This window comes from Trichosurus vulpecula, chromosome 6 (genome assembly GCF_011100635.1).
Source record: "Trichosurus vulpecula isolate mTriVul1 chromosome 6, mTriVul1.pri, whole genome shotgun sequence".
NCBI lineage: Eukaryota > Metazoa > Chordata > Mammalia > Diprotodontia > Phalangeridae > Trichosurus > Trichosurus vulpecula.
Window position 1 is genome coordinate 51598480 of NC_050578.1, and position 26974 is coordinate 51625453.

The 26974-nt window shown below is 38.6% G+C and overlaps 1 protein-coding gene across 2 annotated transcripts in view; it reads right to left on the reverse strand.

Annotated features, from left to right (window-relative positions):
• GSTCD (glutathione S-transferase C-terminal domain containing) overlaps window positions 1-26974 on the reverse strand; it is a 189705-nt gene that overhangs the window by 42645 nt on the left and 120086 nt on the right. For both annotated transcript variants that reach the window (XM_036763495.1, XM_036763496.1), the window contains exon 5: window positions 380-495. In XM_036763495.1, the coding sequence (XP_036619390.1) occupies window positions 380-495 (116 nt within the window). The remainder of the gene's footprint in view (window positions 1-379; window positions 496-26974) is intronic.

Consider the following 26974-nt stretch of genomic DNA (forward strand, 5'->3'; position numbering starts at 1 on the left):
CCACACCATACCTCTGTGGGGCTGTCTCCTCCCCCTGTCTTCTTCAATTAGAATGTAAGCTATTTGAGGGCAGGGACCTTCATATGATCCCCAGCACTTACTATAGCACCTGGCACATAATAAGAGCTTAATAAATGCTTTAGCTGTCTATCCATCTATTTTTCTCTTGGTTGTATTGCTATAGCTTTTGGCGGGGCAGATAGGAACTGGTTCTCTAAATTATGGTCCTTCTGTCTGCCCATGACTGTCAATACTATCTGGGATCCAATATAGTTGCACAGGTTTAGAATTATGTATTAGATTTTATTATTAGAATTAATATTAGAACTATTAGACAAAAAACGGAAAAAAAGCAAGGGGGAGGGAAAAGATCCATTACCCCTCCACTGCAGAAATCCACAACTATGTCACCAGGTTTGGCCATATTTGTCACCACAGAGACCAGGTTGTTTAATTGCTGTTGCTTTCTCAAAGCACGTTCAGTGGACATGTTGCCTGGAAATGACAAAAGGGGAAAACTGTAGTCATTTGATACTGTAAAGGGATAAGAAGGCACATGTAGGATCTTAAAGAGTTAAGTTAAAAGTGACAAAATATAAAAAGTCAATGAACTACGGAGGGAGAAAATCAAATGATCTATACAGGAAAGAGAAGAGTAGAAGGACGTTCAAGAAAATGGGAAGAAACAAGCAGAAAGATTTGGTTATCATAGTCAACTTAACCTACATTAAAAAAAAAACATACACAGTCTGTTCACAGTTTCATATATAATCTTTTTTTTCTGCTCTCTATATAATGAAATGCTTATGTTTCTTATGTTTAAGTTTGTGATAAAAAAAAAGAAAATCCTAATTAAAAAACAAAGGATTAAATGACCACCGATTTGGAAATCAGACTTTGAATCTATTTCTACTTCTCCTTCTCAATTCATCATTGGCCATAAGCAAATGACTTCAGTAGAAAAGAACTAACAATAACAAGAGTACGAGAAAGACACACAGAGTACCTTGCACAGAGCAAGAGTGATGGGCGGGGATCCAGAGAATCAGGCAGTAATTAAACATTTATTAAGCATCTACCATGTTCCAGGCCCTGTGCTAAGCACTTGGAGATGCAAAAAGAGGCAAAAGACAGTCCTTGCCCTCAAGGAGCTCACAAATCTAACCTAAAAATCAGTGAATTCCAAAGTTGGAAAGGACTCTTTGGGGTTCTCTTCTAACCCACATCTGAAAAAGAATTCTCTCTACGACATAACTGAAAAGTAGTCATCAGGTCTCTGCATGGCGTCTTCCATGAGGAGGGAATCTACCACCTCCTAAGGCACTGTATGCCACTTATGGGTGCCTCTAATTGAAATTTCCCAAACATGAAGCCTAAATTTGTCATTTTATAAATTCTCTGGGGTCCATCGGACAGCCTTTTGAATCCTTAAAGACAGCCACCCTGTTCCCCCTAGACCTTCTCTTCTCTAGGTTAAACATCTCTAATTCCTTCAACCAAATCTCATGTGGCCTGAACTCCAGGCTCTTTATCATTCTAAGAATCCTCTGGTTTTGTTATTTCTAAAAGATGAAACCTACAGATGATTTTAATACTCTAAGAGGCAAAGTCCAGAGGGCTGCTCCCTTTATTCCTGGAACCCAAGCCTCAGAATGCTGTTTATTATCACAGGAATTCTTCACCAGGTCTCTTTCATACTACTGCCCAGTCATATTTCCCCATCTTGTTCTTGTCAGATCAATTTTCTGAACCCACAATATAAGACTTTATATTCATCCCTGTTAAACTTTATGGGTTGTGGGGGACAAAAAGGGGAATAGGCTATGATTTCATTGGTGTAGGCAACTCCTGCTGAGGAAAATCCCCCTACAACACAGCTCAGCTCCTGCTCTGCAGCTTCTGGGCTCAGCTGCCTTGGAAAGCTGAAAAGTTAAATGGCTTTCCAAGGGTCACATAGCCAGTATTGGTCAAAATGGAAATGTGGCTCTTCCTCACTTCTCAAATCTGAGAAGCATGCTTCCTATGCCTTTATCCAAAAAATTAATTAAAACTGCTGAAGAGCATAATATCAAGCATAGATTCCTGGGACACTCTGCTGAAGACCTTCTTCCAAGCTGACATCAAAATCATTAACAACCACTCTGATTTCAGACATTTAAACAGATCTGAATCACTCTAACTGCATTTAGCCTGTAGTTCCATCTTTTCCACAAGAGTGGCACTGAGATGCTTGATCAATTTAAGTAAACTATATCTACAGCATTCCTCTCATTTACCAGTTTAGTGACTTTGTCAAAAAAAGAAATAAGGCTATTCTGGCAATATAGCTGGGTACAAAGAGTCAGATTTCAGCTCAATAAAAGATAATTTCCCTAACAATTAATACCATCCAAAAGCAGAATTACAGAATTTGAGGGAGTTGGAAGCAACCTTAGTAGTCAGTGTGTGCTCATCTGTACAACAAAGTGGCTAGATTAGAAGGCCTCAACTCTAGCTCGACAATTCCAATCTCAGTCCCGTCCATACAACGCAGGGTAAGTAATGAGCTCTCCTATCACTGGAGACCTTCAAGTATAGGTTGGATGACCAGTACTTGTCTGGAATGTTGCAGAAGGAACTCCAGCTGAGGTCTGAGTGAGAACAGATTTCTGAGGTCCCTTTTTACTCTAAAATACTATGATTCTAGGTATATATTCTTTGAGTTAATTATGAGAAGGACCCCTATGTTACAGAGATTTTGAGAGGAACAACTAATATCTATAGAATATTTAGACCTGTTTGGAGAAGGCAGCTACATAATGCAGGGCATCTTTATTTCACTGGCACAGAAAGGTACTGTTTATCTGTGTGGCATCTAGGAAGCCCTGAGAACATGAGAATCACACCATTTGAAAGATATGAATGAATCCTATCATTAGAAATCAAATTCTCCCAGCTTTTCTAAGCAGCTTCCTTTCCCTTAAAACTTAATGCAATTTACAACTGAAAGAGAGGCATTCTCCATCTGGGAAAGAACTAAACCAAAACACAAGAAACAAATTGAGCTCTTCTTCCTATAATCACTGATCAAGTCCATCAAAGCATCAATGAATGAAACTATTTGGCCAGCACAATACTGCCATATTTTAAGAATGCCCTTTACAAAAGAGAGATTAATAAAATGTTGACCTATCAAGTTTTAGTGACTCAACTAAAAAAAAAATAAAATCTTTTTTGAAGAAAAAGTTTTCAAAGGTATCCTTCATCCCCATTTTGAGGGAAGTACAGCATGGTCTATCGCTGAGAACAGAAGAATCTTTAAGCAACACTCTTGGCTCTCCTTCTCCTGCGGAAGCATTTTTCAAGACATTTAGGCTTTTCCTTTTAAACTGTAGCATTTACATCTCAGTCTGGATTCTTTAAAATATGAAAACTGCATGTGGCTGGTTCTGTACAGGACATTGTGGCTGAGTAGGCTCCAGGTCAGGGTGCACAGTACAAACATTTTGTGCATCTGATCTACTCTCTAGAGCCTTCTCCTTGGTGAAGAAAAACAGTCAAAGAGAACTAGGTTTTGTCTTAGACTAGGAGTAGTCAAAAGACATTTATTAGAGAGTCTCAAAATAGCATGGCCTGACATGTTTTCAAGAACAATTTAGAATTAAACATTTAAAACTTTTTTAAAAAATCCAGTGCATTTCTTCTGCTAAAGCAGTACATTTACATGGAAGGAATTCATCCAGAAAAGTATCCAAAGAATCTATTGGAATACTTTCCTATCTGTATAAAGTTCGCATTTATAACTAAACAAAATGACAAAGAGGCTGCTTGTCCCAGACAGTCACAGGTGGTGCTATGAGGTCCAGCTCATTATCTAAAAGAATATCTTTGTTAAAGTGCTTTTTGCCTTCAAGGTTCAAATTTATAAATATTATGAAATTGCTGGAAATTTGAACAGAGTCTCAAAAAAATTCAATGGGTTAGAGAAGGGTATCCTGAGATTTGGTACTAACTTTTAAAAGTGATTTTCTATTTTTATCAGTGTACTAGAGTCCTGCAAACTACTTATAAACACAGGAACCAGAGTTCTGATCCATTTATAGTTCAGCTAAAATGCTAATTTCTCTAGGTGTTAGCAAAGAAAGCAACCTGAGATGATTTAAACTTTTGAAAAAATTATTTTATATGTTCTGTGACATATTGTTCTGCCCACAATGGAAATTTTTCCTTGCCCAATTCATTGGAAAGCTAGATGTTTAAACCATTTTAATGCTGTTCAGACACTGTCTTTACCCCTTCAAAAAAAAAGTCAGCATTCAGAGAATGTTTCAAGCTAGAAAAGAGATATGCTGAAACACTAGCATAATTTTTGCAAAGCATCAAATAAGGCAATGAAGTTCTGTACGGCTTGACCAGACAAGGGAACCGTGATTTATACTATACTGGGCTGCCAGGACCAGGGCTGCAGCCAATAGTGCATGGCTCAGATTAGATGGTTTTGATTTTTCTTTTTTTTTTAGCCTGAAGCAATAAATTACCTTGCACAGTGTAATTTACTTGTACAAGGAGAAAGATAATACTTAGATACAAATTAGACTTCTGAACTAAAGATTCTTTTGACTGTTCTACTTTTCAAACATTTCTTTGTGATTCTATACACGAAGAGTTCTTTGAAAAATTTAAATATAATGAAACAGGCAAAAATTATAATTGCTGAAATGAAATTACCTTAGAAAGTTTTTTAAAAACGCTGTTAGTTTGCAAAGCTACAGAAACAAGACTAGAAAATGCATACAATTACACAAATTGGGCAGATTTTGTGTGTGAATTGTTGAGAAAAGCTTTCTTAAATGTGCCACCTGTATAAAGCATTTTGCAAGGCAGTAGAAGAAAGAGGTGCCAGTAATAAAAGAAACTGTAATGAATGGTACCATTTGTGAACACTGTCTCATCTACAACATTAACAAAGACCATCCTGATTAATGTCAGCATGGTCTACTTTATGGAGTCATGAACTGGGAGTTCCAGTGTAGTTACTGTCTTATGTATGAGCCTGAACTAGTCATCAATCTGATTCTCTGTGCTTGAAGGTTATATATAAAATGGGCACCTCAAAACAGGTAACTATCTCTTTGAAATGATGTGATCAAGTCTAAAGTGCTTTGAGTTCCATTGAGACAATTTAATTGCCAGAGAAAATACAAAAAGTGCTGCCATGTAGGACCACAGGATTGTAGACTTGGAGCTCAAAAGGACCTTGGAGCTCATCTAGGCCAATGCCCTCATTTTAGAGACTAGGAATCTGAAGCCCGGAGCAGAATAGACAGTGTTGGTTAAATGCCCTCATTATCTTAGGAACAGTCACCAGTTTTGCCTTATATTGAGTGTAGACTTGAAAACTATGTTCTTTCTTTCTTGGATTTTTTAATAGGATTGCTAACAACTATATCAGGTGAGCTTGATTATACATTTTTTAATTAATCACAAAATTCAATAAGAATATGCTTACAAATTTCATACAATGCCACTGATTTAAACTTTTCTCATACAAGGCAGGGAAGTAAATATATTATGTGTAATTACTACAGAATTTAAGAAACACACTTCAACAAGAATTCAGGTTCTTAGCTACTAACTAAAAGGCAGACAAGATATACCAAACCCTTTAAATAAATATCAATGAAAAGCAAACTTATTATATTTATCAGAAATGAAAGGGCCTAAGACTGTAAAATCAGAAATTTCACTGCTATAACATACTTTATTTAAGTCATTATTTTTCCAAATTCTTTATGTCCATCCAAAATAACTGTATTGATTTTCTTAATACATTATTAGCAAACTTGCTGCATGTACTGTTAGAAACACCTCACTTTGAAATTCCAGAGGTGATACAACTCTATATGACAATCATTTTAGAACAGAACCATTGGCTATCATTAGTTATTCTGAAATAAAGATGATGCTTTCCAGGACTACTACTATGTAAGGTGGTACCATGGGTCTGACTGAATGGAGAGAATAGAGGTACACTTCAATATACACAATAGGCATTCAAAAATACAAGCCAAATGAATGAATGGTCATGCTAAAGATTCTCTCTGCTTTTATGACTTCATCTCCTGCCACCATATGTACAGTGATATCACGTATGTGTCAAGTCTAAAAGCAAGTTAAGGGTCTTTCTAGAGATTTAAGAAAATAGTATTACTCAAAGACTCTAAGGAGGGTGGGATAAGCTTTTAATAATTCAGGTATTCCAGGTGCAATCCAGAAATCTGAAGGCACTTGACACCCTTGACACCTTAGGAGATGATATATGTTGTTTGCTATCTGTGCTGCTATAAGAATACTTGTCCCTCTCGGGTCTGTGCAGATTTAAGATATAGCTGAAAGAGTTGTGATATTGAAAAGAATTCTCTTAAGTGTAATTGTTTCAATAAGCATCTTTCCACATCACAGCAAAGGTATCCAAAGTATTCATACCTCGTTAGTTTTCTTTTTCCTCTTCTCATTTTTAAAGATCGCAGAAACTATAATTCAGAGTGTATCTCCTACCTACATTTGCCATAGACAACTTTTTTTCAATATAACATCCTTTAAAATTAGCTTTGGCTTAAATCTACAAACTGTTTCTGAAATGGCACAGAGGGAGCAGAACCTGTGATTTCACTGGGATCCTGGGTGAGAAAACTTCTTCTACCAATGGAAGTTGGCAGGTTCTATGCAATTTATCAACCAACAGAATTACCTAGAACACTGAAAAGCTGAATGACTTGCCCAGGAAGTACATGTCAGAGGCAGGACTTGAACCCACATCTATTTTTCATTGAGGCTGAGCACAAAGATTAAATACAAACTCTTGTCTTTCCCTCTCATCTATGTGCCTCACACCTTAGACTACAAAGACAACAAAAGTCTGCTGGATTCTTCTAAGAGGAGGGTAAATGGAGGACCTTAATTTAGTATGCTCTTACAATCACAGATCAGGTCTGTGAGAAGAAGCTGTGCCATTCTTTTTGGTACACAACCCAAAAGGAATTACCCATCCCATTTATATTTTACGTAAAAGTGATTACATTTTTCTTGAGTCTCAGTATTGAAAAGCTATTTATGTTATTTTATCCCCCAAGTGAAATGGCCCAGAATGGGTCGACCAATATAGAGGAGCAATTTAACTTCTAACTTCAGTATCTTGGGGGCATATCAATTCAACATTATTTTAGGTTTTATAAGCCACTCTGTTTAATGAACTGACCTGTGGGTATTATGCTTTCCACAAAAAAAGTCACTTTCTGCCCATGTGCCAGCAGGAAACTTTTTCATTTTGCTGAGAAGTGGTTTACAGGGAGGTTGAGCAATCACTCGTTGCAACAGAGGATTATCCAGGAAGAAAAAAATATGAATAAAGATGGGGAAGATCTTCATATTACTGTGTTTTAAAGGGTAAGTACTGGACTTATGATTTCACTGGTATAGGGAGCCCTACCACTGCAGGGGGGAACCTGCTCTGTGATCCAGAGAACTACCCATGGCACTGAGATGTGTAGGGGTTTGCCCAAGGTCACATAGACAATCTACGTGTAAGAGGCGAGAACTGAACTCTGGTCTTTCTGACTTCCAGGCCATGCACATCAGGCTGCCTCACCACAATACTCTAGATGCTGATTAAAAGAAGAATGTACCCTTCTGCCCCCATATATAATTCTCGTGTGAAACTCCCAAACGCAAATCCCTAAAGTTTACTAAAACTGAGTAAGGATTGAGAGAGAAGTGATAACTATGTTGGAGAATGTCACAGAACCACATCCGCTGCCAAAGGAGATCCTTGTAGGCTTCATTTATGACGAACATGAAAAATCTTAAAATTATTTCACCTCTGCTTTGGGGTTTTTAAACTAGAACCCAGAAACAGTGAAAACATATTTCATTTTCTTTAACAACTTTATACAAAAGTAAGCATTCACTGACGTGTTATTACAAATGTGGACTGTAATCCTTTTAAGTTGCCCAAAAGACAAAAATTTAACAAAAAGGCCATAAAGTTTTAGTGAGACAAAACGGTAAATGTTTAGAGAATTGGTTATCTAATTATTTCTTCCCTTTCTCCTTCAAGGGAGGAGCAGGTTCTGCAAAACATTTACATAACACAAACTTTACCTATTTGTTTGCATTATTCCAGATTTTCTCTATGTTTGGGCTACTCAATAAAAGCACATTAATTTATCTTTCGGAATGTTATTGACTTTTTGGGGCCATTAGGATAATGTTTAGTGAGTTTCTGAGTCAAAGAAATAAATAGCAACTTAAGAAACTATAGATGTGAAACCTTAAAAAATCAGGTACTTTTTTGGGCAGGGGGCGAGGCAAGCCTTGGTTTTAAAAAGGCTGGAAAAGCATCTGATTTTTTTAAGGTTTTAAGGAGGAGAAGGGGGAGGAATAGCTGTCCTCTGAGGTAGCTCGGGGCTCGAAATGTCAGTCAGTTATCAAGCCTTTCTTAAGGACTTACAATGTGCCAGGCACCAGGTTAAGGGCTGGGGATACAAAAATTCAAAAAGTCAAACAGTGTCTGTCCTTAGGAGCTTGCATCTAATGAGAGAGACAACAAACAATTAGCTTGCTACATATGAGACATACATGCAGTCAATGGAAGGTAATATTGGAGGAGAAGATGTGTGTGTGGGGGACCAGGAGAGGCCTCTGCAGAAGCTGGGCTCATGAAGAAAGCCAGGGAAGCTAAGAGGTAGAGGGGAGGAGAGAGAACATTCCTGGCACAGGAGACACCATGTCTCCCTCCCACCTCCACTCTCTACCCCCGTCCCAGCTCCCCCCCACCCATCTTACCCAAAGCCTCTGGTTCTCTCTATGTTAAAAAAATTAAAAATCCCTGAATACTTACTATAATGGGTTGAAAGGATTCGTGATAAACTACATCTAGATTCATCAAGCCATTGAATCAGAGGATTTAGAGCTGGAAGAGACCTTTGGAGATCGTTTTGTGTCAACCCATAGTTTTACAGATGAAGGGATACTAAGATCTAGAGCAGCTCAACCCCCGCATTCTACAATGACGAGCAGGGAAGGTTGTGTGACTTCTTCCAGGTTATACAGTCAGTTACTGGCAGACCTGCAACTAGAACTTGGTCTCTACCACATATATGTGGTATATTATATACATATATATATTTATAAATATTTTACAGAACTTGACTTTTTAAAGGTTCACTTCTGCATCATACTCTGGTTCTTACTGAGTCTATAACCCTCCAGAGCAGAAAAATAGACAGAAACATATATAAAATAAATAAAAATACTATTTTCTGAGTTTTTCTCTAGCCCAGGTTATGGCAATTCTCTTTTCTCTTCATGTTGTAAAATTTGTGTCTAAAGAAATGAAACTGACTAAACATCATTCCTGACCTGATAAACGGTACCTCCACTGCCTCACAGGGCTGCTGTGAGGATAGAACTGACTGAGTGTACATAAAGGGCTTTGTGCGTCAGTTATGACCACCACCGCTGAGGGCAGCATGGACCTCGTGGGCAGTGGAGAGCACCCCTCTGAGTCAGGATAACCTGAGTTCCAGTTCCCCCTTTGACACATACTGGCTTTGTGACCCTGGGAAAGTCATTTAACCTCTGAGTGTTCCAGACCACCATCTAAGTTGAACAACATATTCAGATCAACATTGACGGGCAGAGTTTCCTCACTGGGATCTCCCTACATGGATGAAATCACAGGTCATGACAAACAAATCAAAAAACTCTTACATGCGAGCAGCCTTATGATGGCTCCTAGAACTGACAATACACCATCCACTGAAAACAAGCTTTGGTGCCATTTTTCTTTACGGAGGGTCACAGTCTTGAGCCCCAGAGGCCTGAATTCTCTTCCCCTTGTCCATACCAAGTACAGGGATCATTGCACCTGTGATCCCCTGGAGCTCACAGGTTCAGAGCAACAAGGTATAGAGGAAAGAACCGGTAGAAAGAACTTGATATGAACCAGAGGACCCAGGTACAAATCATGGCTCTGTCCTGGTACCTGTTTGACCTTGGGTAAGCTACTTAAACTCTCCCTATCTGGAAGGAAAGAAAAAAAAAAACCAACAAACGTGGATTGGCCCAGTTGATCCCTAAAGTCCTTATGCCTATGGTCTCATTATCCTACTGAACCACAGATTTAGGGTTGGAAGGGCCCCTAGAGGGTATCTGGCCCAACTTCCTTAGATATCATTAAGTTGATTTTCTTTTGAATTTTTATTTTTTAAAGACTGGCTTCTCCCTGTCTCACTAAGGCTAGAAGTGCACAGGTTCCTCATAGGCTTGGTCCGCTCTGATCAGCCTCTGACATTCTCCTCCTCAGATAACCTCTCATCTCCCCCCTTTACCCCCTATCGCGGGGGCTCACCATAGTGGTGTCAAACTTGGTGTGGACACTGACTGGCTTAGCCCATTCTGGCACAGAGCTCCCGAGCCTTCCCAGCAGCAGGAATTACAGAATGGGCCCCTAAGTCAGACTACTTAGCGTAGTTTAGTTAGGTCACAGACTTTGAGCCTGAAAGGATCTCAGAGGCTGGAGAGTCCAACTTCTTCCTTTTTACAGGTGAGGAAACTGAGACTGAGAATGACGAAGTGATGTGCTCAAAGTTACAGATGTGGTGTCGGTTGGATCTGGGGTCTGAACCCAAGTCTTCTGCCTCTCAACCCACTGCACCAGAGGTAACAATTGAAACTACAACTAGAAGGAACATCACCAATTAAAAATGTATGAAACTTGGGTTTAGGGAGTGTGTTAAAGCCCTGATGGATGTCTTTTGGCGCGTGCATGCCCTTCAGCACGGGCGGTCCAGCTAAGGGTAATTGCCATGGAAATGCTGCTCTTTGGTGAGCTCCTAGGATATGTTAGAGATGCTCAAAATGATTACAGTCAAACCTCACTTTCTCGCTGCTGGAAGGGCACCCTGCTATTCCATGGATTTGGGTTTTACTGAAGATCAAATCTTGTCTCCCAAGTGCACAGTTACAGATAATGTATGCCTTTCATTACCTGCAGAGCCTGTAACATACTTTCTGTTTCCTAACAGCAGAACAGTTGCTATTGTGTTCCTGACACTTCAAGTCTTATTAAGTGGAGGAGTTTTTGTGATTATTTAAATTATTTCCTCCCAAAACTTTAATTTTGGAAATGTTAACAATTAAATCCTAACTTTAGCCATTTTTCACAGATAAATATTGGCAGTGACCAAAGTTAAAGAGTCTACTTTAAAGTAACTTTGAATTGGAGATAAATTAATATTCACCCAGGTCTCATCAGGGTTATGGCACTATATAAGTGTCATAGTGGATAGAATGCTGGAGTAGGAATCAGGAAGGCTTGAGTTCAAATGCTGCCTGAGATACTTACTACCTGGGTGACCCTGGGCAAGTCATTCACCTTCCCTAAGACTCAGTTTCTCCATCTGTAAAAAGGAGATAATAACAGCAATAACTCCCAGCGTTGTTGTAAGGATCAGTGAGATAATGCATGTAGATTAATCTATAAACCTGAAAGTCCTGATAAGGATCCTCAGAGTCACAGGATAAGAGAGTTGGCAGAGACCCTTCAAGCCTCAGAAACACAGACATGAACAAGAATCCCACTTACGACGTTCTTAGAAATTCAGTTCAACAAACTTCATAAGTGTTGGTTAAGCACTCAGTGTGTGCCAGGCACTATGCTGGGGTCTGGGGACACAAAGAAAAAAAACCAAACAGCCTCTGCTTTCAGGAAGCTCACTCTCTGCTACACGACAAGTCATCACCCAGCCTTCATTAGGAGGCCTCTTGTAAGAAGGAACAACCACCACTTTAGGCCAGCCCATTCTACTTTGGGACTGCTATTATTGCGGGGAAGTTTGGGAGCCAAAATTGTGCCTCTCTACAATTTCCACCCAAGGCTCCTGGTTCTGCTCTCTGGGGCCAAGCAAAACAAATCCCTCTTTTGCATGAAAACCCTCCTTCAAACACTTTGCTAAGTATTTGCCAACTCTCCCTTTTCTCCAGGCTAAACATGCTCTGTTCTAATGGATTCTTACATCTAACAGTCTTTAGACCTTCAGCCTGTTTGCCTAGCTATGGGTATTCTCCAACTTATTTCTGGCCTTTGAAAATTGGGTACTGGGAACCGCATGCAATATTCCCCAAACCAGTGGCCCTCTAGTCCAACTCATCCCTAAGGAAATCTTCCATTGAATATACTGGATAAATGGTCACCCAACCTCTGCTTGAAAACATTCAGGGCAGTCCCATCCACTTTGGGAGAGCTGCAATTTGTGGGATGTTTTTCTGACCTAAAGTCTAAATTTTCCTCTGTGACTCCTGCCACTTTCTACTGCATCTACCCTCTGTGATCACACAGGACAACTGCAACCCCTCTTTTACATGATAAACTTCAAAGACTTGAAGACAGTGATCACATTTCCTACATCTTTTCTAAAAGTCTAAACCAGGGGTGGGGAACTTGTGGCCTGGAAGCCCTTTGGCTGCACATGTGGCCTTGAGGTCTCAAGTCCCCCACCCCTGGTCTAAACTTCTTCAGTCCATTCATTCAACATATGTTCACTGTCACATATATTCAGAACCATTCACCATTCTAGTCGTTCTGTTCTGCATATCCTCAAGCTCATAAAGTTCTTCTGATTTAAACTGGAGCACCCAGAACTGAGCACAATAGTCCAGACATGGCCTGACTAGAGTAGTGTGGAGAGGGACTGGCACCTCCTTATTCCTGGAAGGTGGGCTTCTCTTAATAAAGACCAAGATTACATTCACTTCTTTGACTCCACATCACATTCCGGATCTTTAAGCACCTCACCAGGGCCTCTTGTCAAGGTGACAATGAACCACTGATGCCTTCTCTTTAGCCTGGTCATTCAACTAGTTCTGGATCCATTTAACTGTATTATTGTCAAATCCATATCTCATCTTCTCCACAAGAAGAGCATAAGATATTTGATAAAATTTAGCTAATTTTTAGAATCTAAACTTAGAAGCTAAAATTTAGAAGACTATATCTATAGCCTTCTCCTGATCTCCAAGTGTAGGAATGCTGTCAGAAAAGGGAAAAGAGTTTTGGGTGGGTTGACTTGATCTTAATGAAGCTATTCTGGCTCTTTGTAATCGCTGTTTCATTAGCTATCACTTTGATTCATTCTATAATTTTGCCAGGAATCAAAACCATATGTCAGAAACAGATTCACAGGAATAGACAATAGTGGGACTGTCATTTTTCTTGTTCTAGAAACCAGAGTTTCTTAAGTTTTCTTGTATCATGGATCCCTTCAGCAGTCTGATGAAGCCTATAGACCTCCTCTTTAAAGAATGGTTTTAAATGTATAAAATGAAATACACAGATCATAAAGGAAACCAGTTAAATTTTTTTTAAAAAACAAGTTCATAGGCCCCAGGTTAAGAATCTTGTTTTATACACAAGGCCTTTTCTTAGGTTAGGATTACTACATCACATTACTGACTAATTATAAAACCCATGTCCCTTTTATAGGTTGCTGATATCTAGCCATGTTTTCCCAAACTGTACTTGAGTAATTGATTTTTTTGGAGGCCAAGTATAGGATTTAACATTTATCCTTATTAAATGTTGTCTTATTAGATCTGCCCTAGTATAAACTAGTGAAATTATTTTGGAGTCTGCTTTGTGTTATTGTGACATCAATACCTTAACCAAATAATCAACAGCAATGTTAAACATCACAAAGCAAAACATTGATCCTGGGTACTCCACCAGAAGCAACACTCCAAGTTGACATTGACTTATTAATGACTATTCTCTGCATCAAGTCATTCAACCAGCTACAAATCCATTTATCTGCACTATCAATTAGTCCACATTCCTCCACCTTGTCCACAAGGTTAGAATGACTTTGCCAAGTCCTGAGCAGCTGTTCTTTCAGCTCATATCAAGAGCTAGGAGAAATGAATGGACAGCCCATGTCGTCCACCAGTATTTCTGCAGTGTTACCAGAAAGTGAGGGAGGTGCCCAGCACACTGGGGGGATCCCCTTTGGCAAAGCTGGAAGACACAGACAAGAATCACACAGTACAGGCAGGTTTGAATGAGCTGCTGGGTCTACTGCTGGAAGGAACAGCCACACCAGTGAGATTGTAGATCTATTTGTGAGCCATGATTTGTGGATGATTTTTCAAATACAACCTCACCCTCCAAGCAAACAAAAAACTCTCTAACCCTCTCGTTTCCCCACATGAGGGAAGAGCGTGGGCTATGCAGACTTGCACAAGAGGTACCCCAAACCTTTTTCACTGGTTTCACTGAGGATGCCCTAAACATTTCCACTGCTGAAGCCACATTTCTGCCTAAGATAACTAATGCCACTGAGGCATACGTAGCAAGTTATAACAAGCAGCTGAACATACTTTCTAAAATTTAAAGTTACTGATCCTTTCCTTAGAAGCTCAAAAGCACCCAGGGGCAGATACTTTATTATTTCTTATCAAGTACTGATTCAAGAAAGAAATATTATCTCTTCACAAAGTATTGAAATATACTGAGAACATAACAGCTATAACTACCAAAGACTTATGCAACCAAGGTGAATAGAATATAACATTTTTAGGTACAGGCAGAAGTAATTTCTTTCTTATCCCATCACAGAGGGTGGTATTATAAGTGGAATCTTACCAGAAGGAGCTAAAATTTATGCCTCCTGGATATTTGATTAAATGAAGTTAACATAACATCGAACTAGTGACATGCCAAGTCTCAGGTCCCTCCCTGGTAAGATGAGGGGGTTGGAGGATATGACTTCAGAGGCCCTTCCAGCTCTAAAGTTATGATCCTATAATCAAGTCTACAAGCCTAGTCTTTGACTTGGCACAAACAGAATGGGCAGTGGGTCTCATATTGTGGTATCAAGGCTTTTTTCAAAATAATCCAAAATAAAGAGGCACTGCAATTGTTTCCCTTTAATCAGACAAGAATACATTTTTTTTCCTGGCCAGTTCCCTCATGTCCACCATAAATAGGTACCGGACTGAGGTTCAGGGAAAGAGACTCAACTTTACCACTTACATATAAAATATATTCACCCCTGGGGAGACAGCAGCTAGTCAAAAGTTCTCTATTAGGCTTTTCTATAATCTTATAAATGTTCTCCTTTTACTTTCCAGCTAATAAAATGAAGTCCAGGGTTTTCTTTTTTCCTCATTAGCTAATATGAAACAGGAGGCCTTTCTAAAAGACCATGCAGAGCATTAAATAAACAAAAGCAGTTATATCTGAAGGGCTTTTAAAAAAACATTAATGGAATGATTTAATAAAGCCCTACACTTGTGCTTTTATTTATAATTAAGGAAACACCACTAGGTTAACATATGGGTGTTTTGGTTGCTTTGGTACGCAGGAAGTAAGGAATCACATCCAGACATTGACAGAAATATACTGGGATTAGTAGCAAGAACCAGTAAAACTACAAATGTTTTTAAAATATATTTTATGGCATACACAAACAAAAGGGCTATGCTACTCCTTTTCTGAACCACATTTTGAAAATGGGCATAGAGGATTCCTGGTGTTCTCCAGTTCAGGTTTGCCATTCACTAGCTATATATTAACCTTCACAACCTCAATGGGCCTTAGTTCCTCTATAAAATGACAGGGTTGGACTAGATTAGTGGTAGTTTTGTTTTTGTTTTTAAGGCACGGAATATGGTGACTTTTTTGATGGCATACAACATAGGATTTTATGCTTCTTCTCCCTAGTAGTGGTGCCCTGAGGCTAGGACTGTGTTTGGGACATGGGATTTCCAGTATTGGGAAATAGATTAGATATGTGGGCTCCCCAGTGGTAAACTCCTCTTTTAGCTGGAAAAGAAGATGCGTGGCTTTTTATTTCAGTCCTTGGAGGCCATGTAGACCACGAGGTTTACTACATGGCTGCTACAGCCGTACTCATTGTCATACCATGAAATTAGCTTGATGAAAAGGTCATTGATGGCAATACTAGTGCCAACATCAAAGATAGAAGAGTAGGTCACAGGATAAGAGAGAGACACTGGGAGTAGCAACATGGAAGGCCATTCCCATGGACCTCCCTTTAGGCAGAGGTAGGGCCTTTAGCAGCACCAGAGGAAGCAGGGATGGTGTTCTGGCCATTACCAGGCCCATCGTGCCACAGGTGGCCAGAAGGGTCATCTACTGTCTTCTGGGTAGAAGTAACGGCACGGACTGTGGTTATGTGTCCTTCCACAATACCAAAACTGTCAAGAATGACCTTGGCCAGTGGGAGGGAAGGGTAAGCAACTGGCAGAGCATTAAGTATTACAGACTATATTAAGGGAATTATTGTATTTCTCATGGTTCAACTCCACCACAAACATAGAGGCAACCGCAGAAGGAGCACAGATAATAACACTTAGTTCCATCCTTCAAATGAGCCCTGGCCTTTTCCATGGTGGTAAAGACACCAGTGGACTCTACTATATACTCAGCTCCAGCATCTCCCCATTAATATAGGTGGGATCATGTTCCTGGAAGATAGTAATGATTTTTCCATTGAGAATCAGCTTTCCATTCTCAAGCTTGACAGTGTCTTTCAACTTGCTATGGGTGGAGTCATATTGGAACATTGAAATGAGTTGAGGTCAATGATGGGGCCACTGATGGCCACTCTACCTGAGGTGAATGTGGCCCTGGTCACCAGGTGCCCAGTATGGCCAAATTCAGTATTCTGTCTCAGGGAGCTGTATGAATTAGAAAGAAGAAGTATTTTTTGGTAAAGTCATCGGATGCCTAAAATAATTGAAAATTATTGAGCTAACTGATATTTGTAATTTTTTCTCTTTTTTTCTTTTTAATAGGAGAGAAGTAGAAGACGGAGTAAATACTTATTAACTTTCTAAAAAGTAAAATAAAAGTTACATAAAAATGAAAACTATTGAGTCAAAAAGATAATGCAGTAAAAATGAGGTCATAAATTACAGTGATCTTGAGGAGTCTAACATGATTGGAGAGAGAGAGAAGGAACTGACATTTTTTTAAAAGCGTGAGTGTTCTGTTTTTGTGGACAAATTCACAAGAATTGGAGGAGATAATGATCGAAGAGCATGGGAAAGTGGATGGGCTAGGGCAGTGTGAGCTGGTTCTAAGAGTCAAAAAGGAGCCAGAAGAAGGTAGAGATGAGACCTCATCTACAGCTGACTCATATCTGCTGAACATTTTATTCACAGAAAATCTGAAAACAAATATGTTCACTTACCGTATTCATCGACACATGCGCAAGATTCCTGAGTTTATATAATATCTGCTGATGGTTAGGGACTAAGCCTACCACTTTTCACTTATCCCTATCAAGATGAACTCATTATCAATGAATCAAGCAAACAATCGATTAACAAGTCATCTGTAAGTATTCAGTAAGTGCTTACAGCTCCAGGCACTAAGCTTGGCAGCAGGGATACATGTAAGTCAGAAACCAAGATAAGAGGGGAAACTGACTGCATCTAATACCTGATACAAGTGGCAGTTGTGAGAAAATATTTTTATGAGGTTCCAAGACTTTAAGAGAAGTCAGATGACTCCTTCCTCTGCTTCCTTTATTCAGGAATTGAAGCTTCATAGTCAGGGCTAGATGGTGCAATGGACAGAGTGCTGGGCTTGAGACATTTACTAGCTGTGTGACCCTAGGGCAAATCACTTAACCCTGTCTGCCTCAGTTCGTCATCTGGAGAAGGAAATGGCAAACCACTCCAGTATATCTGCCAAGAAGACTTCAAATGGGATCACAAAGAATTGGACATGACCACAAAAATAATCAGGGAGGAAAAAAATAATCCATATTAGAGTTGCGATGATTCTAATGAGATCACAGTTAGGAGCAATTCCTCTAGTAGATAACAGGAAAAAAAGAGCTTAGGGTTAGGTTAAATGCCCCATCAGCATCATCTGCAGCATGCTTAATTTGGCGGTTTTGTGGATGTCCAGATCTGTGTTTCATCAGTGCACAGAACTCTGGATGAAGACTGATCTCAGGGAATAAGCCCACGCTCAGAGGCCCACAGCTAGGAAGTGTCTGAGGGAGACTTGGAACCTAAGTCTTCCTGACTCCAGCGCTAGCCTCCCATCATACGCTAAGCCACACTGCCTCTCAAGAGCATGCTCAGTAACTCTAGGAAATATTTTTAAGTTTCCCACACTGAAGCTGAAGTTCAGAAGAATGAGCTATTAACTGAGGCCCATGGACACCACAGCAATTGTTTCACCAAAAAGAAGTGCAGAAAGTGCGGTCACAGAAGAATACAAAAGGAAGACTGACCGTGCTTTCCACAGAGTAAGTGCTTAATAATAAATGCTTTACATAATCTTAGCTAATCAGAGATATATCAGTGCATTATTTTTAAACATTATTGCTGCTATTTCAAAATAGGAAGATGTTATATCAAGAATTGTAACTGTCATTGTCAGATATTTATGAATTTCATAGGTAGGCCTTAAGAAAGGATTGTGCTAATTTCCAGAGGGCAAATGAGTATTTGCTGAATCTATTCCTTAATTTATATTCTTTCTTCATAATATATATTTTACTTTAAAAAATCACATTAGAAATAAACATGATAATGCTACTGAACCAACATCATCAGATAGCCTTTAAATCACAGTGATGGTGAATTTTGGGTTGATTTCTGTTCATTCCTTTTCCTTTCCCCTTTTATTCCCTACGACCAAAGTGGGTAACAGGCTATATGCCCATTATCACCCCAAAGCTAATTTCACAACAGAGTTGCTGAGGTACCAACAAGTATAGCCTGTGTCCATGGCACAACAGGAAACTAACTAGATTCTAAAAGGATCAATATAAAAGGTCAATGAATATGATAGTATAATCAATGAAAACGAAGATTTGGATAAGTAACAGTGGCAATAGAACTAAGTTTTCCTAATTAAAAACAAAAATAAAAACACCCTGGAAGGTGTTCTTACTAGAACTGCTAGCCAATTAGTTGAGGAAAATGAAAACGAAAACAAAACTAATCTACCAGAAATAGTTTATCACTTTGGACATCAAAACAGTACCTTTTTCATTATTTTCTACAGAAGAAAATTTCTATTAAAATTGCCCTTGACAACACACGAGGAAATTGATCTTTTCTCAAAACTTACTGTACTAAGGCATCTTCTTTAAGCAACAACATTAATAATTAAACCCCATACAGAAGTCATTCCAGAAAGTGCTAGAAGCTCTAATGTCTAATGATAAAGTCCTGCTGAACACCCTCCAGTAATGTATCTGGTAGAAAAAGTGGGGCAGCTATTCTAGGTCTGGCCTGGACCAGTCTCTGACCAGAAGTACACAAGAGATCTGGCAGAGGAAAATATGATGCAAGGATTTTCTAATCTGATGTTATGCCAATTTTGCCAAGTGTAAAGAAACCTGAGGCAGGGAGACCAATTAAGAAGTGATTATAATAGTCTGATATAATTGGGGGGGGCAGGGAAGGTGAAAGGGATAAGGCAGGGTAGAATGGGTCACTTGCTGACAAACCTTCGGGCTGTCGTTGATGCCAATAAAATTTTAGAACTCACCAAGTCAGCTTTAGAGAGACAGCTTTTACCGAGTGGGACATTAACCCTAACTGAGAAAGTTACTCTCATGCGTAGGTAAAGACTTCCAGTCTGCTAATTCAGTGAAAGTAAACTCATTATGTACCAGACTTGGCAACATTGGAATAAGGTCACAATATCTCAGCAAACCTACAGTCAAATTTGAAAACTCAGACTTATTTAGAAAAAGATGCCAAGTGTTTGACAATAGCATAAGCAAGAGGCAAGAGGCAAAATAGAAAGATGAAGGGAGAGGGAGGCTGTAAGCTCCTTTGCTGAATCAATGAGACTCTCTCAGTAGGTCAAACACTAATGAAGCAAATGTGGCCCAGCACTGATATTCAAAACTACATACCAGACGCAATGGGAAAATCTCTAAGAAAATAATACGTCATTCATTCACGGACACAGAAGATTCACATACTGTATGTGTCTAAATTAACTGTCAGATAATTCATAACTTCTCAAATGCCAAAGTGGGTTTAAATAAGACCAACTTCCCCCGCTATACTTTTGCATAGTGCTAGCCTTGTAAATCCTTTGTGACCCACTTTTATTCACGCTGAAAAGGGCACTTTGTTTGATTTAGGTATTAGCTTTTAAGGAGATTAGTTTCTAGTAAAAGTATAGATAGCATTTTGCTATCTATTATATATCCATATAAGCTTTCTGAGCATACTTTTGCTCTCAACTCTTCTCACAGACGACAATGAAAAAAAAACCTTATGGAAAATAAAAATATAAAATTGAATTACAACAATTAAAGAACAGAAAGAAATAAGAATTCTTCTTCAGCAATTACAAATGAAAGTAAAATCAATTCAGGTGAATAAATATATTTTGAATCAATAAAATTTTTAAAAATCCTCACAAAACAACATTTATCTTCCATAGTTTTAAGTAAAAAGCATCTGAATTATTTCTTCTCAAACACAAAAGAAAAATGGATGAAATTTATTCTTCTTAATCATTGTCATAAATCTGGATTAGGTTATTAAACAGGGGTTAAATTCAATTAAAAAGGAAGCACAAGGAAGGTAATATGTGGTGCTTCCCAAGTCTTCCGACAACTTCATCTTTATTATTTACAAATTAAAGCAAATAATGATTCCTGACTTACTCTTCGTGGAGCGGAAGTAAGAGAAACTTTAACCCCTAAGATCTAAGGGACTAGATTTACATATACTAATTATTTTAAAAATTATTATAAGCTTCTTAAAAATAAACAAAAATCACCAAATATATAAAATAGGTAATAAAATCATACCTAAAATCATAAACCTGTTATACCATACATTTTAACAAAGTAGAATCAATCAAATTAACTAACCACAAACCAAAATCATGTCTGCTCTATGTCCTCATCCAAAGCTGCCTGGAGTTCCACTACCTTTGGCTTTTGTATATAATATTTCAATCAATATCGAGAATACCTTTTAGGACAAAACTGCACTATGAATGAGTGAATAAATGAACAAAAAAGCATTTACTAAGTGCCTACTGTGTGTCTGGCATTATATTGCTGAATTTTGTTTCAATTCTATTGATTTTAAGTAATTAAGTCTGAGAATCATGGAATGACCATAAAAAAGTGCTTGGCCCACAGTAGTTATCTAATAAATGTTTGTTGGCTTGCTTGGTTAATAAAAGAAAGAATGAAGAGGATTTAAGTGTGTAACGGCACCTTAGAGGTCATTTCACCGAACCTGTCAGCTAAAGTAGAAATTTCTTATACATCCCTAACAGATGTTTATCCAACCTCTTCTTTAAGATTTCCAGGGATGAAATGTTCATTACTTATTCTATTGTTCAATAATCCTAATTATCACAAAAGTATTCTATATGATGAACTCTAATTTGCCTTCCTTCTAACATCTAATCACTGGTGCTGGTCCTGCTTTGTGGAATCACGCAAAACAAGTCTATTTCTTTATCTTAAATACACACACACAAACACACACACACACAAACATATAAAATGAAAGAAAATCTAGTTTCTCTCCACTGTTGAAGAAAAAGGGGGAAAATGTCCTTGTAATATACACATAGTCAAGCAAACACATTTTCACATTGGCCATATCCAAAAACTAAATACCTTATTCTGTACCCTGAGTCTGTCCCCTCTGCCAGGAGTTGGTTAGCACGGCTGCCTCATCAAGCCTGTGGAATAAGCTACTTCCTTAAACACACAGCAGGTCAAATTTCCAGATTCCTCATCATTTTGATCACTCTCCTTAATCAATCAACAAGGATTTATTAAGTGTCTATAATGTGCCAGGCTCTGTAATACAGAGATGAAAGTGGAATAGTCCTTGATCCTAAGGAGATTACATTCTAATGAGAGAAAGAACATGCACATATGTGTACAGGCATAAATAAGACCCATACGAAGCAGAAGAGAGATACTCTTGGATGGGAAGACACAATGGTAGTTGAGCTGAATCTTGAAGGAAGTTAGTAATATTCTAAGAGGGAGAAGTGTGGGGGGCAGAGCCAGTGCCAAAGCAGAGAGAAGGGAAATGGAGCACTGTGCATAACAAAGAGAAAGCAGGACAGCACGGCTGGACCATAGGTGAATGAAGGCTATAATCTCCAAGAAGACTTGAGGAGTAGGAAGGGGACAGCTTGTGGAAAGCTTTAAATGCCAATGCAGGGGAGGTTTATATTGATTTAGAGGTAACAGGGAGCCACCAGGGTTCCCCGAGTAGGTAACAATGAGATCTGTACTTAATGAAAATCATTTTGGTAATTATATGGAAGATGAACCAAAGAGACCTGAGGCAGACAGACTCTGGAGGACTGCTGGAGCAGCCCAGTGAAGAGGTGAGTGGTGATGTGTGGATGTGAGAGATGTGGAGCTTGGAATGACAGCATTTGGCAACTGACTGGCTAGGCAATGTGAGAAAGATTGAGGAGGGGAGGATGACACTGAGGATGCAAACTAGAAGGACAGAGTTACCCATGACAATTTCTAGGAAATTCCAAATTGGAGCGGGTTTTGAGGGAAAGATAATGCGTTCTCTTTTAGCTATACGGAGTCTGAGACATCTATGGGAAAAGCAGTTCAAAGTGTCTAATGGGCAGTTTGAGAGTTTATGATGTGGGACTGTGTACTGTTAATGTATTTTTGCTTAATTTGAAGAACTTCCCATCCATTAATAGGCTCATGCGACCTGCTTAAATCACATGGAAGCCTAAGTCACATGTGGTAGGAGAAGCTTGCTGAATGGGTGGAACAGGAAGTTGGTCATAGCAGTTAGAGCAGTGGGAGCAAGAGGATGCAGGCAAGCAGAGAGCTAGGACTGTGAGTGTTTGTTTGTGGGAAGGCCTGAGCAGGGGGAAGGCTTTGGGATGGTGGTGCTCCCTGCTATGATAATGTGTATTAACTTCTCTGTTGCTATGATGGATTTGGTTTACTGGTGTTGGGATTTGGCCTTCTGGTGTCTGAATCAATGTTCTGGTTCTGTCTTCTATATAGAGAGTCTGTTATATTTTGTGATTCAGAACAATGCCAGTATATTCATAGCCACCATTGGTGCTGTGAATATTGTGTTGGTGATACAGGCTGTTGCCCATAAGAATAGGGGAGGGTATACAGATCTGGGAGTCATCTTCATCCTGATGATAACTGAACCCATGAGATTCTAAAAGAGCAAATTATAGTTTGATATTGTGGTCCTCAGCAAAGTCAAGATGGCGGAGTAGAGGGGGCATTTCACACTGAATTCTCCCAACAAGTTTAAAATAATGTGTCAAATCAAATGCTGGAGTGGCACAGCCAACTAAAGGTTGGGATAAGACTTTTTCTAGCCCAAGACAGCTTAGGAGGTTGGCAGCAGGTCTGTGACCCAGGTACAGGCTTTCTAGGAGTATGTACAGTGGCAACACCAAGCAGTTGCAGTAATTTCAGAAGCTTTTGCTGCCAAGAGACAGTAAGGGGATTGGATAATTAATTGGAAGAGATTACAGAAGACCCCTGTGCAGGCACTGGGAGCAGGACCAAATGCAGTTTGGCAACTCCATTGCCTATTCCTCAGTTCTGTGTCGCAGGTTCCAGGGCAGAGGTCTGCTTGTGGTTTCAAGAGAGTAAGTCCCTTCCCAGGCAAGGAACAAAGTACAGACCAGGAGAGCAGTGACCATGTTGCTTCTAGTTTAAAAATCACCTTGGAATCATTGAAAACTTAAAAAAATCCCCTCAGAATTACATCTGAAAACAGCAGCACAAAAAGCCTGAAGCATGGGATAGTTCCTCCCCACCCCCAGGTAAGCAGAGGCTAACTCTATTATAAAGTTCAAAGGCAAGAAAGAGGCAGGGAAAGTGAGCAAACAACAAAAAAAAGAACCTGACTATAAAAAGCTACAATGGTAACATGAAAGATCAAGATATCAACTCAGAGGAAGACGACAATGTCAAAATGGCTACAGGTAAGACCTCAAAGAAAAATGCAGATTAGACACAAGCCCAGCAAGATTTCCTGGAAGAGCTAACAAAAGGGATAAAAAATTTTTAAAGAGCAAAAAAAAAATGATTTAAAAATCAAATAAGAGTAGTAGGGGGAAAATTGGGAAATGAAATGAAAGGAATACAAAAAAATTGTGAAAAGAGAATTAACCATTTTGTAAAAGAGGAACAAAAAATACTGAGGAAAATAACACCTTAAAAATCAGAATTGGCCAAATGGAAAAAAGAAGTATAAAGCATCACTGAAGAAAATAATTCCTTAAAAATAAGAATCAGTCAAGTGGATGGTAATGACACTGTGGTTCTCTTAAAAGCAGTAGGTAGAACAGACACAATATGCCAGATATATTCTTCCCTTTACAGAATACAGTGGTAGTTTTTATCTCTCATGCTCTGGATACTCTAAATTGACATTAAATCTGTCAATATTTGAGGGATTTGTTTGTTGGTTCTTAGCATTTCTATGACATACAATATAACTGGTGGCAAGAAGTACACAAACAACTATGATGCAAGGAAGGAGATTTTCCATCTTTTTTATTTATGTAATTAAAAAGAAAGAAGTTTAAAAAGATAAAGATAGAAGAGATGAAGAATGTATGTGGAGAGGATTAAAAATGAAGTAGAAAAGCAAGGCATGAGGAGAAAACCACTGGAGCAGGAATTTGTTACATTTAGGAGAATTCCTAATGGGCTGATTCTGAATATGGATTGACAGGGATCTTGGATATCTTTCAACTTAGCAGGTTTATTGCACCAGACAGTCTTAAAGGGATAAAACCAATGAAAACCAATGAACTGGTTCTATACCACCGGAAAAAAATGGAATCACTACTAAGGAACAAAGTGGTATCATGCTATCACCTTAATATAAAATCTATTCTTAAAAAAAAAAAGCAAGGTTCAGCTTTTAGAAAATGTGGAACATTTAAAAAGCATACTTTGTACTGAAAATTCCAAAAATGGGCATATTTGAAGATAAGATGGAAGAGTACTCTTTAATGCATTTAAAAGCGAAAGACTTTTCACAGAACATGAAATGAGCAAATATTTGGATGAAAAACAAACCAAACATATAGAGCATATTCTTTTTTAATGCCACATTTCAAGGGCATCTAAAGAAAGCTATAAAGAAATATTATTGCACAGATTAATGGAGATTAAAATATTTTCCAAGATGCTAATTATCTGTATGATTCCTAAGTCTCTGGACTATAAACAAATATTCCTTTTCTTGACATGAAAGAAAAGAGAGTTATTATCTCTTCATATTAAATTAGCCAAAAAGCACATTGCTGGAGGAACATCACACATGTTCTCAGAATCTTTCACAGTCAAGCTAATCCTGTTAAGACCCCCAAATAAGTGAAAAATATCAGCCTCAGAATTTTCAAGCTTCAGGATTTATACCATGATGATTTAATGGGCACGCCCTGCATAGCCAGCACTTTTAATCCAACTTCAAAAGAAGCCCAGTACTTTTACACTTCACATTGCTCTGTGTCAGGGTCGGCCTCTTGTTAGTCTGATCCAACATTCTAAACCTTGATTCATGGCAGTAACTTGGGAGAGGGCTGGCAGCTTGTCTTTCCCCAATCCTTCCTATTCCCTTATGCCTTGGCTGATGTCTAATAAACATCCTGTGCTAGAAAACAAAAAACCAATCCAGTAGTCCCCCTAACTGGCCTGTGGAACAGAGACTGAGATATTAGAGAAAAAAAAAATTGGTATCTGATGAGACTTTAGGTAGAAGCCTAGTGTTACAAATTCAATCTACTTGGTTTTGTATGTATAATATGAAGCTGAAGGACTGGGAAGAGGAGAAACATACCACAGAACCATAAAAGATGAAAGAGGTGGACAGATGAATTTTAAACCACAAAGTCATTTATTTCAAAAAATGTTCTAAACTGGAAAAGACCAACATGCTTAAAAAAACTTCCATTGTACACATCAATAATTTGGTAATTAATATATTTACTGTACAGGACTGTAGAAGAGACCAGTAGAGATCCTCCCAGAGAAGAGTTCAAACTTGTATATAACATTTTGCAATATTAGAGATGTAATCCAATTGTTACCAGCTTGCTAATGTCATGCTTCAGTAGAACAGGAAATAAAAGCCAACATGAAAGAAAAACAAACAAACAAAAACAGTATGGCAGAACGAATAGAGTTTGTCATAGGAAAAAGGAAATGTCAAAAGAGGTAATGTAAAACATAGGAGCAATATGTGTAGGGACTTGATTCTACAAATCTGCGAGGCATGGCTAAGTTCAGCAATATAACATCACAGAGTCGAAAGTCATAGCAGAGTATATGCCATAATCTATTTTGAGTTTGTTTTCCCATGTTTGGGAACGTGCCTCCTAAATTACAGAATGCTAGTTAGTATTCGTAACAGACAGCTGGGTGGCACAGGAGATAGAGCTCTGGGCCTGGAGTCAGGAAGACTTATCTTCCTGAGTTCAATCTGACCTCAGACACTTACTTAGCTATGTGGCCCTGGGCAAGTCACTTAACCCTGTTTGCCTCAGTTTCTTCATATGTAAAATGAACTGGAAAAGGCAATATCGAACCACTCCAGTATCTTCACCGAGAACACGATTGAACACCAATGTTCGTAACACGTAATGTGGTATTCTGACATGTTAGTGAAAAGTTTTAGTGGAATTTTATATAATACAAACCCATGACATAATTTTTAGCACAGTTCCTACAATGATAGAAGGAAACAAATCCAGCCCTAAGGGAAACTTGGAAAAATATATGTACCATTTTCATTGAGTTGAAAAATGACTAATTATAGAGCTAATTACATTCAATATCCACTAAATGAAATCTGTGTTAAAACAATGACCAATATCACAGACAATTCAATTCTAAATAGTCTCAGCAATTTTTGCATCATAGTACCA